Raw genomic sequence first — 13,046 nt, forward strand, 5'->3', positions numbered from 1 at the left:
CAATAAGGATTTTCGAATTTTAATTGCCTTATGAACCTTTACACCACAGAACTGGGATCATAGTCAGGCCGTCCGGGCTATAACGGAACAATGTAAGCCAGCATAGAAATTGTAATGCATTGCAGAATGGCCTATTCTCGCACTTTTTTAATTCCAATATGTGCGCATCAGGATGAACAAGTTCATAACAAGCCATGATTTTTCCTCTACTAAATGATCCATTAAGATATCAGGATTCAAATCATCACTTAAACCCAGCGTTAACAACGGCCATACCAGCATCTAAAAGTGTAGAACCAACATCCAGCTAGGCAAAGTACACAGAAATAGGAATTCGTCGCACCGTATACAGTTACCAATTTTCATAGCATGCTCTTGGTTCATGTAATTCTGAAATTAGTTGGCACTTCTCCTCGGCAAGAAGCCACATAGTCTTCAGCAAGGCGCGGTGCAGCTTCCTTGTGAGGACATATGCACATCTCCACGAATGCCTTCTCAGTGAACTTGGCGATTGTATAACAGCTCGGGTCACCTTTGAGCAATCCGTTTTCCTTAAGAAACTTGAAAAGATAGTAGCAGGGTCTGAGCCGGACCTCCAGGCTAAAGTTCTCCTCCGCGAAATTAGCTCATACAAATCTGAAATTAGTCGGCATTTCCCCTCTGCGAGCAGCAGCATAGTCTTCAGGGAGGTGCGGCGCAGCTTCCTTGTGAGGGCATATGAATTTCTCCACAAACACCTTCTCGCCAAACAAGACCATAGTGTAGTAGTCTCTGTCATGATCTAGCAATCCATTTTCCTTGAGAAACCTCATAACATAGTACCGGGGCCTGAGCCGGCCCTCCAGGCTAAAACTAAGCATCGCTGGCCGACGAGCAATGTACGCCGGTTCCAATCCCACCTCCGCGATGAGGAAGTCGGACTTGCGCTGCAGCGTTTCCTTGGACCACCTCAGCAGAATCGGCCACTTGGACACAGCAATGGCGACATCGGCATCCGACCACCTTGTTGCCTTCTTTAAGTGATCCACTTTGGTGGCCATCTTCTCCTCACTAACTAACGCAACAGACCGCAGAGCTTGCCTGAACATCGCAGAGCCAGGAGGCACGCCTAAAGCCTCAGCAGAGGCAACCATCGCCCGGATTTGTTGCACGTTGGCGGTGAGCATCCTTGGCATAAAGATGGCCAGCTTGCCAACATCGCAAGCACCTAGCGTGCACTCCTGCAGCAACTTCAAGTTCCGCTTGACCACCTTCTCGAGGCTGTGCGAGAGGAGATGGTGGTTACCCTTGAATACTCGGAGGAATTTCTCGTAGGGGCCGAAGTGCTGCAGGTAGTAGTGCACCTTGGATACGACGGACTTGCAGCGGAACTGCTTGGCACTGAGCGGGACGAGTCGCGCGATCTCAGGACGACAGCCCGAGGCCCGTGAGCTCGACGACGATGGGGGACAGGGTCGCCTCCACGCCGGCGCAGAGGAACTTGGGATCCCGCGCGACGAGGGCGGCGACGTCGGCGCTGGAGAGGCCGAGGCCGGCGAGGAAGGCGAGGACGGCGTCGGGCTTGGCGGGGGACTTGAGGTGGGAGAGCTTTGCAGAGGCCTTGAGCGCTTGTGCTCGGGTGAGGCCGCAGGTGCCGACCAGGTACTCCTCGACGGCGAATCCGGTGGGTGGGGAAACGGCGGTGGTGGCGGAGAGGAGTCGGCGGAGAGCGTAGCCGTGAGAGGTGATGGGAGAGGGGAGCAGGTGCGCGACGACGCAGCTCCGGAGGCGGAGCATGGCGAAGGCGCCGGCGGCGAGGGGATTGGGGAACGAGCGCCGCCGGTGAGAAAGTTTTGGCCTTTGTCACTCCTCGATGCGCTCCAAGAAGTGGGCCTTTGAGCCTTATCACTCCTCCGAGAAGCCCAACTCTTGTGAGCGAGGCCCAGCTTTCATCCACTACAGCTTTTTATAACACCCTCTACAGTTCGAAGGGAGTGCAGAACATGAACGAGGACGAGGTTAAAAAAGCATTGTTTCAAATGTTTCCGCTGAAGGCACCGGGTCGAGGTGGCTTTCCCGCACATTTCTTCCAACGTCACTGGAAGGTTTGCGGCGACGAGGTAACAAACGTTGTGCTTAGAATTGTGGAGGGCACGGAGTCGACCGAATGTATCAATAACATTTTGCTGGTTCTGATCCCAAAGGTAAAAAGCCCAACTCTGCTAACACAGTTCCGCCCTATCAGCCTGTGTAATGTACTGTACAAGATAACATCTAAGGTCATCTCCAACCGCTTGAAGTTAGTTCTGCCGGACATAATCAGAAGAGCAGTCAGCTTTTGTTCCAGGTAGGCTCATCATGGACAACATCATAACGGCATACGAGTGTCTCCACTTTATGAAAAGGAACAAAGCAAAGAAGAACCAGCATTGTGCTCTAAAACTAGACATGATGAAGGCATATGACAGGGTGGAATGGCCTTATCTCCAAGAAATCATGCTGAAACTTGGTTTCTCAGAAAAGTGGGTCGGGATTGTGATGAGCATGGTCACGTCAGTCAAGTTTTCTATCTTGTTCAATGGTAAGAAGCTCCAACAATTCATACCGACATGTGGGATCCGACAGGGGGACCCTATCTCTCCTTATTTGTTCTTGCTAGCAGCAGAGGGCCTTTCGTGCCTCATAAAATCAAAAGAAGAGTCATCTAACCAGAGCGGACTTCAAGTGGCTCCTTCGGCGCCGCCTGTTAGTCACTTGTTCTTTCCAGATGACAGCCTGCTGTTTTCCAAGGCGAATGGAGCGGGAGCATCAGGGGTGCACCAGTTGTTGGACACATATTGCCAGGCCACGGGGCAAAGAATCAACTATGACAAATCATCCATATTTTTTAGCAAAGGAGTTCCCGACTCGATAAGAGCTGAAATCAAAGGTTTACTCAATGTCCCAAATGAAACTTTGAGTGAAAATTACCTCGGGATGCCATCGGATGTGGGCTCCTCCAAAAATGGTGCCTTCAAATACCTCAAAGATCGCTTGTGGAATAAGGTGCAGGGTTGGATTGAAAAAACCATGGCCATGGCGGGGAAGGAGGTACTAGTCAAGGCGGTTGCGCAGGCGGTACCGGTCTATTCCATGTCGTGTTTCAAGCTTCCAAGAGGCTTGTGTGAACACTTAAATATGCTAATCCGCAAGTTCTGGTGGGGCAGCAGAGATGGTAAGAGGAAACCTGCGTGGGTTGCCTGGAAAGATATGACACAACCAAAGGACATGGGAGGCTTGGGATTCAAGGATTTTGAGCTCTTCAATCTGGCTTTGCTAGCCGAGCAAGCTTGGAGGATCCTTCAATCACCAGAATCGCTAAGTGCCCGGCAATCACCCGAGCCAAATATGGAGAGCCATAGTCGAGGGGAGGGACATACTAAAACAAGGACTGATACGAAGAATTGGCGATGGGGCTAGCACCAATATATGGAATGACAACTGGCTGCCGAGACATGAGATGATGAGGCCTTATGGATGTTTGCTAAATAACCATCCTCAAAATGTATCAGAACTAATTGATGCCACCACAGCCAGTTAGGACATGAACCGAATCCAACAGGTGCTCCTACCCATTGACATCCCAACTGTGACACCAGTATCCCGATTTGTACCAGAGTCGTTGCAGATTTTTGGTCTTGGAATTTTGAGAAAACCGGTATTTTCTCAGTTAGGTCAGCCTACAAGATGCTTGTCTGTACAAAGCAACGTCGGGAGGCTTGGCTTGATGGCACTGGAGCGACGTCCAACACAGCCCAAGAAAGGAGTTCATGGAAATCTTTATGGAGCATTCAGGTACCAGGGAAAATCCGCATGTTTCTCTAGAGACTCACTAAACATTCAGTGCCGATAGAGGATGCCAGACAACACCGAAACATGTCCACAACAAGAAAATCCGCATGTTTCTCTAGAGACTCACTAAACATTCATTGCCGACAGAGGATGCCAGACAACACCAAACATGTCCACAACAAGCTCATGTGGATTGTGCGGCGGCCACGACTTATGGAGGCACTCGCTCTTGGACTGCACCATGTCCCGTTGCATTTGGGCCTTGGTAGATGGTGAACTTGCAGATCAGCTGAGGGCTACCTCTGAAACAACAGCCAAACCATGGTTGTTTTTGATGATTCAGTCATTATCACATGCTGCATTCCTAAAGCTGGTTGTGACGTTATGGGCAACTTGGACAGCTAGAAGGAAAGCCATACACGAAGGGGAATTTCAGAGTCCTGCGGCAACACATGCTTTCATTAACAGATACTTGATGGACCTGGAAATTATCAAGTCAACAACTAGCAAGGCAGGCGGGTGCCGCGATCCAACAAGGCCCTACAGCGAGGGTGAGACCAAGGGCACCATCGACGGGCCTTGCGAAGATTCATGTTGACACGGGTGTGTCAACTGCTCGCAGAAAAGGATCGGCCGCAACAGTCTGCTGCGACGAGCATGGCACATATTTGGGTAGTTCCTCACTGGTGGTTATCGGTATCCAGGACCCGGCTATTCTTGAGTCAATCGCTTGCCATGAAGCATATGCTCTGGCAGAAGACTTGGCGCTCCATAATTTCATCATTGCCTCTGATGCTAAGCAGGTAGTAGAGGGCATTAACAAGAATGCCAGGGGCACTTATGGCACAATCATTCACGAGATCAGGAAGAGGGCAGAGAGTTTTAACAGCCATATCTTGTATGAAGGGTGTCGTTCTAATAACAATGCGCATAGCTTAGCCAAATACTCCCTTAGATTAGCTCAGGGGCACCATTTGTGGCTTTTACACCCCCACGATCCAGCATGTATCCCACAAACTGTGGTTTTTGATAAATGAAATTTACGTTCATCCCTCAAAAAAAAGTATGGAAGTCCCGTTTGTCTCAGAAAAAAATATGGTTGTCCCGTTGCTAAAAAAATGTATTGACTTCTCAAAGGGAAAAAGTATCGACTTCTAAAAAACATTATTGAAGCCCCATTTTGAAAGTGACTTTAATATTCAGATAAACCACAGAGGAGGGCACCAAAAAAGGCTCGTTATTTTTACAAATGGTAATTTAATCACTAGTTTTAGCAAACTTGACATGTCTTTTGTATTTTTGCTAGTTAAAACTTGACATGTCTTCCAACATACACCTATCTAGAATAACAAACTATGTGTGTTTCAATGGTCGGACTAGTGGTCATCGTCAAAACTTAGCAACACAATTTTTGGCAACTATAGGATGGGCTATTTAGAGATTAGACATTGACCATGTCATTTTAGTCCCCAATCCAATGTTTAGTATGTAATAGGAATTATTTGGGGGAGTTTAAGAGAGAAGTTTCTTACCATGTTTTGTCATTCATACTATATGAGGGATTAGCTAAGTGATGATAACGAAAATTGTGATGAAACATAGTTAGTTCATTAATAATGCTATGGCATGGCATTTTGATCTCCCATGCATGTTGGAGCTAGCTATCTTGGATTAAGAGGCAACCGGAAGCGAAGGCGCACTTTGGTCATAGCACTAACTTCATCGACTGGCGGTTTAATTAGTTTGATGACAACATAAAGTTCTATCAGGTAGCCAATTTCATCATTTTTTTCCACTTGCATGGGGTTGACCTCTACGCCCAACTGTTGTAGACTTGCAGTAGGCTTGAGGTACTTTTGATTTTATGAGTCAGATGCACCAGGTCTGAATGATTCGAGGTACTTTTTTTACGATAAACTTCCAATCTATTCTTCTTTCACTACAGAAAAAACCTATTAATCATGACGGATCTCTGGTGACATTATCAGAAACCGTCATTGATAATGACAGTTTTCTCTGGTTTGTCATGGAAACCGTCAGAGACCAGCAACATAAGGATGGCTGTCAAATTGGCAGCCTCATTATGACGAACAAAGAGGGACTATCACGAAATCCAACATGGATCGACCATCGGGGCCTAGCTTATACACCATTTTCACCACCACAGATGGATGGTGTTGATGTGTCATGTGTGCCTCTTGTTTATCCCGCATGTTTGTCACATATATTTAATACTAGAAGGGTCGTGTGCGCTTTGCTGCGCCGTTGGTGCTGTTGGGTTTCCTAAAAAAATTACTCACTCATTTTCAAAATATAAGATGTATGAAAAGTCAAACCTTTTAAGTCTGATCAAATTTGTACAGAAATATATCAAAATCCATAATATAAAATCGGTATGATATAGATTCATCATGAAATGAATTTTCATACTTTTTATTTAATATTATGGATGTCGATATTTTTTGCTCTGAATTTGGTCAAAGTTATAGAAATTTGACTTTTCAAAAAACTAATACTCCTTATATTATGAAGTTGTTGGAATATTTAGTTTGGTGGGTGGGGGAGATGATGGAGTGTGCTTTATTTTTATTTATAATGCGGTGATTTGGTGGGCCTTTCAAGGTGTGATTATGTGTTATCGACAACCAACCTATATTTTACAGGGGATTTTTTTTTGCGTCGGTGGGTGCATGTACTATATTGGTGCTACACTGCCACACGGCGGCACTTTTTCTCTAGATGATGGTAGGGTGCCAGTGGGGGAGGTGATATGTTTTTATAGGCCGTTTGTTGTTGATTGATTTGTAAAATCATTGGTCCGGTCAAAATCGTAAACCTAATCCAAAATTGAATACCTCAGTTGAATGAAAAAAACTTCAAAATTATGGAACATAGTGAATTAAAATAATTGAATGGAGAGCTCCTTGAGAAATTGTTGACCTAGTCAAAATCGAGTGACTCAATCTAAATTGAAGACCTCAATTACTTGGGATGCCTTAAAAATTAGGAAGCATAGTGTATAGTATAAATAAACAAATTAAATAAGAGAGCTTTGAGAAATTGTTGACCTGATCAAAATCAGGTGACCCAAGTTCAATTGGAGACCTCAATTGAATGTGGGCTCTTTAAAACCAGGGAGCATAGTTATAGAGGAAGTATTGAATTGCAAAAAAAAGGAATATCTCTGATTCCAACAACAACAACAATAAAATAATCAATAAAACATGTTGCGTTTCCAACAATGAAAAAGCAATCATAATGCCAATCAAAATAAACCTGATAACATTGTGACAAACTGGGTGCATTTAGCTCAAGTCAAACATTCGAGCCAACTTGTAAAGTGCAACAGCTGGGTTCATTCAGTCACATAGTAATAATCAGTTGTACTGTCTGTCAAATACTTCTAGATCAACCCAATAGAATAAACCCAGCACTACAGGTCCATTAGATAGTTGCTAAGATGAGTAGAAGTCAATACTTTCTAGATCAATCCAACAACATGAGTGACTCTCTATTGGAGATTCATTCCATGAACGTCCGGTAAAATCCACCTATCCACCTCAAGTACACCATGATACCAATATGGCGTGGGCACGGGCCACCTAGTATCCGACATTTTGTTTTCCAATGTAAGTTCAAAGTTGAATAAAACAGTATATGCTACCACAAACAAATGGAACTGAGAAAGAGAAAGAATACCTATTTTCCTTCCACCCTCCCTGTATTTCCTCAGGCTGGTTCAATCCTCTGTTGTCCAATATATTTCTTTCAATGTCAGTTAGCAGAATGAGTGTATGCATACCAACTACAACTAGCAAAGCGTAACACAAAGAAAAAAATATACCTTTCCGATGATAGTGCTAGACCAATCTTTTTCTTTAAAACGTCGACAACCTTACTCCTTGGCAGGAAAGGAGTTTCTTCATGCCCATCATAGAAGTTCATGCCGACGAGATTCCCACCAAAATTAATTAGAGGGCCTCCAATCCCAACCTAGTTAGTATGAAAATATAAATAGAAGCCCGAAGTTAGTGGAGAAGTTGCAACTCCTGAGATGTAGTTCATCACATGCATTGTGATTAAAGAGATAACTTGGTTTTACTTTCTAGACTGCCTACCATGCAACATTACGGTAAGAGATTATTTTTTGCAGGAAACAGTAAGAGAAATTCACCACTGTACCTTCTTGATTTTACATGTGGACAGCTTAAGAGCTCTGCAATCAAGTTCACTATCCTTGTTTCTACGCTTCACTTCACCACGTGAGGCCATTAATAGTCCTTCGTTAGCTTCACGTCCTATAGCAACTACTAACTTCTCTAATGACCGGTGTGCTGTGTTGAAAATATCTTCTGGATATATACGATGAAAACTCTTCTCGACGCTGACAATAGCAATGTTGTAGTTTAAGTTGTAAAATTCCAATCTCCCATTGGCACGTTGTTTTGGTGGGAGAAACACCTCAATCTGCAATGGTAAAGTGAGCTCAGCTAACCATCATATAACTTAACATACCATGAGAAATCATTAGGAACACCAACCCTCAAGTCATTATCAATGTTCTCTGCATTACGACGACTTCTAACCAAACAGGCCGAAGTCAGAATGACTGAGCGTGTTCCGCTGCTTCCAGGCCACTTTATAAACAAGCCCGTGCATGAAAAATACCTTGAGTATCCTGCACATCATAGTTTCAGTCATTTGTTACTGAGGAACAAGTATTGTCATTGAAAATTAATTAGCATAAAACTGTAAAAAATCACCATCAAATGAAGAAAGTGAGACGACACGCCGGGATATATCAGAAACAACTTTTTTCCGAAGTGATTTCCAGATGCAAAACTCCAAAAAAGACAGGGAATTACATCGGAAGAATACCCTTTCCAAGCACGCAATTCACCAAATTGCTCTTCAAAATGATCAAGCAATTCTCCATTGACTGGTTAAAGAAACAAACTCAGGAGTTAGCTATAAAGAAGTGCACGACGGAGAAGTCAGCAAGAGCGAAAGCAATCACTTACATTCGAGCACAAGTGGTGGTGGCATGGGATAGCCCTGGGATTTTAACCAGTTAATAGATTTCCTAAATCCTGATGGAATAATTAAAGTTATCACTATTAGTACTCAACAATTGATATGTATAATGACGATCACATAACATTCTGCCAGATCAATAGGTAACATTTAGAATGATGACTTGCATGATTAGTCACACCTGAAGGGACTATGGTGGATACACCTGAAGGCAATGAATATGAGCGGATGTCGAATTCTTCAGGACTGCAATAGAACGCACTAAGGTTGTTATGATAAATAAATAATACAGCACACTGGAACTAGAGAAAACAAAACAGTGGCCACACCAACACAGGAACCAAATCTTACAGAAGGAAATAAAACTTAAAAGAAGACCTGGAAATCATGCTTATAAACATTAAGCAAGAGAACTAAGTTAGCAACAGGAGATGTGGTTGAAAGCGGATATTAGCAAGGTCCAATGCAGTAAGTATAATGATGAAAGTGCCTACTTGCTTAAACGAGAAACGGAACAAGAAAGGGTTCCTGAACATACATAAATAAACTAATTGGGGAAGACACAGCTCACATATACTGAAGTGTAATAAAAGACATACTCGAGTATCTGAAAATGCTTCAAACGTTGATAAAGTAAGTCCCGTGACATGAAAAAGGAATACGTCGTGTTCGCCTCACACTGCTTATTGTCAAGGTTCATGCCAAGAAATCTTCCATCGTCTGATATCAATGGCCCTCCTAATGCAGCCTAAAACAGAAGTAAAGTTGTAGGGTTTGTATATAAAGGAAATATGGCACATTCACAGTGTCGTGATACATTATATACCTCTGTGATATGCTGCCCATCATCAGAAATCCACCTGCTGGGATGTTCCATACAGATAGACCCACGCATGGTCATCAAACTGGCTGACGTGAAACTACGCCCTGCAGCTAGTATACGTGAACCAGGGGAGGCAGGTACTGCTTGTGCCTGAAGATCCAGTTCTAGGGAACGAACATTTGGGAGGCCCGCCGTCGTGACAATAGCAATATCTCGATCATACAGTCCCAAAAACCCTTCTGTCATTGCATTACTAGGAAGGCGTACATCAATCTGTTGATGACGAAAACAGTACATCAGCGTAGAACGGCCACACTTGGCTTAAACTCATGAACAGAGCAAAATGAGGAACACAATGATTAAATACTAAGTAACAACCCTCAAGTTATCATCTTTGTTCATGTTATCATTATATGCGGTAACCAAACACGCCGAAGTCGCAAATCTTGTCAGCTGAAATTGAGTTGACCCGTGTGATACACATGCCCGAGCATGCAAATAACATCTCATCTCCTGCACAAGAACATGATTTGGGTTATCACTTATCAGAATTGAGTACAAATAAATACAAAATGGAAAATTCATAAGTACAATCACCGTCAAACAAAGCAATCGAGACGACAATGGAAGACAGATCTCTGGTTGTATTGGTGCAGGTTCGGTAGTACTCTTGACCACGTCCAACCAAATAACCAAACTGTCTCTCTTCAAAGGAACTGGCCGACCCATCTCGATCAGGAAGTCTGCCAAACTGTTCCTCCTCAAGAGCACATCGTTTCTCCTCAGCAGCAGCGTACGCCGCCTGAACCGCGTGAACTAAAATTATTGACGAACAATGATTCAGCGGAACTGTGAGTATTCTATTAGAGCAGTATATACATATGCACGAAAAAAAATTCAGAACCAATGACTCACGTTTTAACATTGCTTTCATGCCTTTGCTCATCCTACCATTAGTGGCTTTTGGGACATGACTCCCACTTGAAGCGAATGACGACTCACGTCCGTTTCTTCTGTTTATGGCTCTCTGCTCCCTCTCCAAACTTGCGCTTGCAGTCCTGTAGCAGCAGAAAGTAAATCGAAAATGCTTAATTACTAGAGCAAACTAAGGCCTCCTATAAGGTTCGATCATAAAGACATAAGTTCATAATAATACCCCGACATTAACTGAAACTCTAACAGTCAGGGGATCTGCCAATTTTCAATAAGATAGGAGAAAAGCAAAATAATTCAATACAAAATTATTCACAAAAAGGACATAGGAAGACGCCATGGCCAACTTCCTCTTGTAAAGATCCTCCTTAACCAGCAGGAAGGCGGCATGAAGCACTGACATGGAAGCATTCTGAAAAGTTCTACGGTTTCTCTCCTTTGAGACATTCCAAATTAAGGATGTAAATGAGGACCTAGCTTGCTGAATTTTTTTCCTCTTACACACGTTAAGATGATGGGTATGCTTGTTTCACCAGTCCTCAGTCATACAAACAGTGAAAAATACTGACAATACAATTTCTCACAAAAAAAAAATACTGATAATACAAGCAGTGACAATACTGAAAGAATAGCAAGTGTATATGTGCGCCAGGTGCTGAAAATCAGTACAAATATGACCCTAGCTAGTGTTGTGTGCATAACCATAACTGCATATAAGAATGTAAGATGCTCCAATTTTATGAAGCCCTAGTGTTGCATTGGAAATCAGGAAGTGTTGGAACGTAATAAGCAGATGATGATGAGAAAAATAGACGCTTACATCGCGCAGCTCGGGGAGGAGGGGATTTGGGGATCTAGGGTTGAGGGCGAATCACGCACGGATATAAACAGGGTTGCCCTGATTTATATGGGAATCCATCCAATCGGATAGGAGGTCTGGTTGGGTCGGTATCCTCAACTCGGGACTGAGTCGGGAGTCGGGACATAAAAAGCGGCGGGCACCGCGAAACCCTTGCCAAGGCGAGTTCGTTTCCAAATCTCTGAGATCTGTTGCGCGCGCACACGATCGAGTCCAGTCCAGCGTCATCTCTACCTAATTCTATGCATCCACACATGACGCGCCGCCAACGCTACATGGTTCCTGACATCTGCAAGCTTGGTTCCTCTTGTGCCTCTACTGCTGGCACAGGCAATGAAGGAAAGATCGTTGACAACCTGACGATCAAGGTACGACTAGCGAATGATCACATTGTCACTGGGTGGTTAGAGGAGAGGATACCGTGCATATTTCGATTGTGCCGTCGTCAAGATTCGGTACGTGGGTGGCTTGGCTTCCATGCTGCACATCTCGACTCTATCATGACATGCAGTTTGAGCCTTGCAGGAGAGTGGTAGCCTTATGGCGCTGTTTCGGTTCAGGGTTATTGATTGGGACTTTGTTGGAATGAACAGCTATGCTAGTTACCAGAAAATGCTTCTGATCCATAAATAGATGGTCAAGAAGGGGATAGTCAGGATGGGGGTTAAGCAGCATAGCAGGTTTGATGCAGGTACTACAAGACAAGGATATACAAGTGTGCCTAATTTCCTTGAAGATTTATTCGACGGTGAGATACAGTCTGAACTCCCTAAAGTCGTCGCTTCACAGATTATCCAAAGTGTTGTGTCACTAGCTTCCTTCATTCAAAGGAGAGTCGAAGATGCAACGTTTTTCGCTTGCACGGGGTTTGTTATGAAGTGCAATGCGTCCTCCTCTGCAACAATTGTCATTTTAGTAAGTTTGGTTAGAGCTTCTGGTGATGTTCACAGGATTAATCCTAACTTGAGGATTGAAGTGTGCCTTCGATACTGAAAATCTGCAATTTACAATACAACCTAGCTTGTGTTGACATCACGGGGTGTCGACATCTTCTTGCACTAAAGGTCCTGCCACAACAACTTCGTACACATGGAATGGATGTAATAGCTGTGGGATTCCTTTTTTATGGATTCAATATAATGGCCACTTGTTGCGCCAAAAGCAAACTCACTTATGATTTGTGTGCGATAGGCGGAAAGCGGCTTACCTCGTTGGAGGGTCGCGTTGCATGTTTATATGGCAGAGGCGCACCTCCCTGGATAACAGCGCATACAAGATGTTGTTGAGATTACATGCTTGGAGAACAAGGGATAAGAGAGAGAGAGGTTCGGTTCAGGAGATATAGAGATAAGCACCGAAACTACTTAAACATCTATCCCTAGTCTATCTCTACAAGGCTGCGTTTAACACCCTCCCTTAATCACAACTTCATCAAGTTGAGATTATGCTTGAAGTCTTTAAAACTCCGTGTGGGCAAAGCCTGGGTGAATCCATCAGCAACTTGATCTCTGGAGTGTACAAACCGAATGTCAAGTTGCTTGTTGGCAACTCTTTCTCTGACAAAGTGAAAATCTATCTCTATGTGTT

General features: G+C 43.9%; 2 protein-coding genes and 2 long non-coding RNA genes across 4 annotated transcripts; all 4 read right to left on the minus strand.

Annotated features, from left to right (window-relative positions):
* Nucleotides 1-185: 185 nt before the first annotated feature.
* Nucleotides 186-1,899, minus strand: LOC123156271 (uncharacterized). The gene is made up of 2 exons (XM_044574417.1): nucleotides 1,344-1,899; nucleotides 186-1,260 (listed from the first exon to the last, which is right to left on the minus strand). Exon 1 carries the CDS (start codon nucleotides 1,774-1,776, stop codon nucleotides 1,405-1,407), a length of 372 nt encoding a protein of 123 aa, XP_044430352.1. The 5' UTR covers nucleotides 1,777-1,899; the 3' UTR covers nucleotides 186-1,260; nucleotides 1,344-1,404.
* Nucleotides 1,900-7,187: 5,288 nt separating this feature from the next.
* LOC123156687 (uncharacterized) lies at nucleotides 7,188-7,813 on the minus strand. The gene is made up of 3 exons (XR_006478319.1): nucleotides 7,655-7,813; nucleotides 7,510-7,557; nucleotides 7,188-7,412 (listed from the first exon to the last, which is right to left on the minus strand). It is a non-coding gene; the product is annotated as an uncharacterized lncRNA (long non-coding RNA).
* Nucleotides 7,814-8,001: 188 nt separating this feature from the next.
* On the minus strand, nucleotides 8,002-8,738 carry LOC123156642 (uncharacterized). Its single transcript, XR_006478286.1, has 3 exons — nucleotides 8,574-8,738; nucleotides 8,352-8,488; nucleotides 8,002-8,277 (listed from the first exon to the last, which is right to left on the minus strand). It is a non-coding gene; the product is annotated as an uncharacterized lncRNA (long non-coding RNA).
* A 1,307-nt stretch (nucleotides 8,739-10,045) lies between these two features.
* Nucleotides 10,046-11,537, minus strand: LOC123156587 (uncharacterized). The gene is made up of 4 exons (XM_044574739.1): nucleotides 11,421-11,537; nucleotides 10,583-10,725; nucleotides 10,265-10,483; nucleotides 10,046-10,180 (listed from the first exon to the last, which is right to left on the minus strand). Coding segments are annotated over exons 1-4 (468 nt in total). The 5' UTR covers nucleotides 11,423-11,537; the 3' UTR covers nucleotides 10,046-10,076.
* Between the last annotated feature and the right edge of the window lie 1,509 nt (nucleotides 11,538-13,046).

Source organism: Triticum aestivum, chromosome 7B (genome assembly GCF_018294505.1).
Source record: "Triticum aestivum cultivar Chinese Spring chromosome 7B, IWGSC CS RefSeq v2.1, whole genome shotgun sequence".
In the NCBI taxonomy this organism is placed as follows: Eukaryota; Viridiplantae; Streptophyta; class Magnoliopsida; order Poales; family Poaceae; genus Triticum; species Triticum aestivum.

Bases quoted from the DNA above. Each gene is read 5' to 3' on its own strand.
- LOC123156271 (XM_044574417.1), bottom strand. From the start codon at position 1,776: ATGCTCCGCCTCCGGAGCTGCGTCGTCGCGCACCTGCTCCCCTCTCCC.
- LOC123156587 (XM_044574739.1), bottom strand. The intron at 10,484-10,582 runs GTGAGTCATTGG...CAATAATTTTAG, and splicing joins CATGAAAGCAATGTTAAAAC to TTCACGCGGTTCAGGCGGCG. The intron at 10,181-10,264 runs GTGATTGTACTT...GTTCTTGTGCAG, and splicing joins CTCGATTGCTTTGTTTGACG to GAGATGAGATGTTATTTGCA.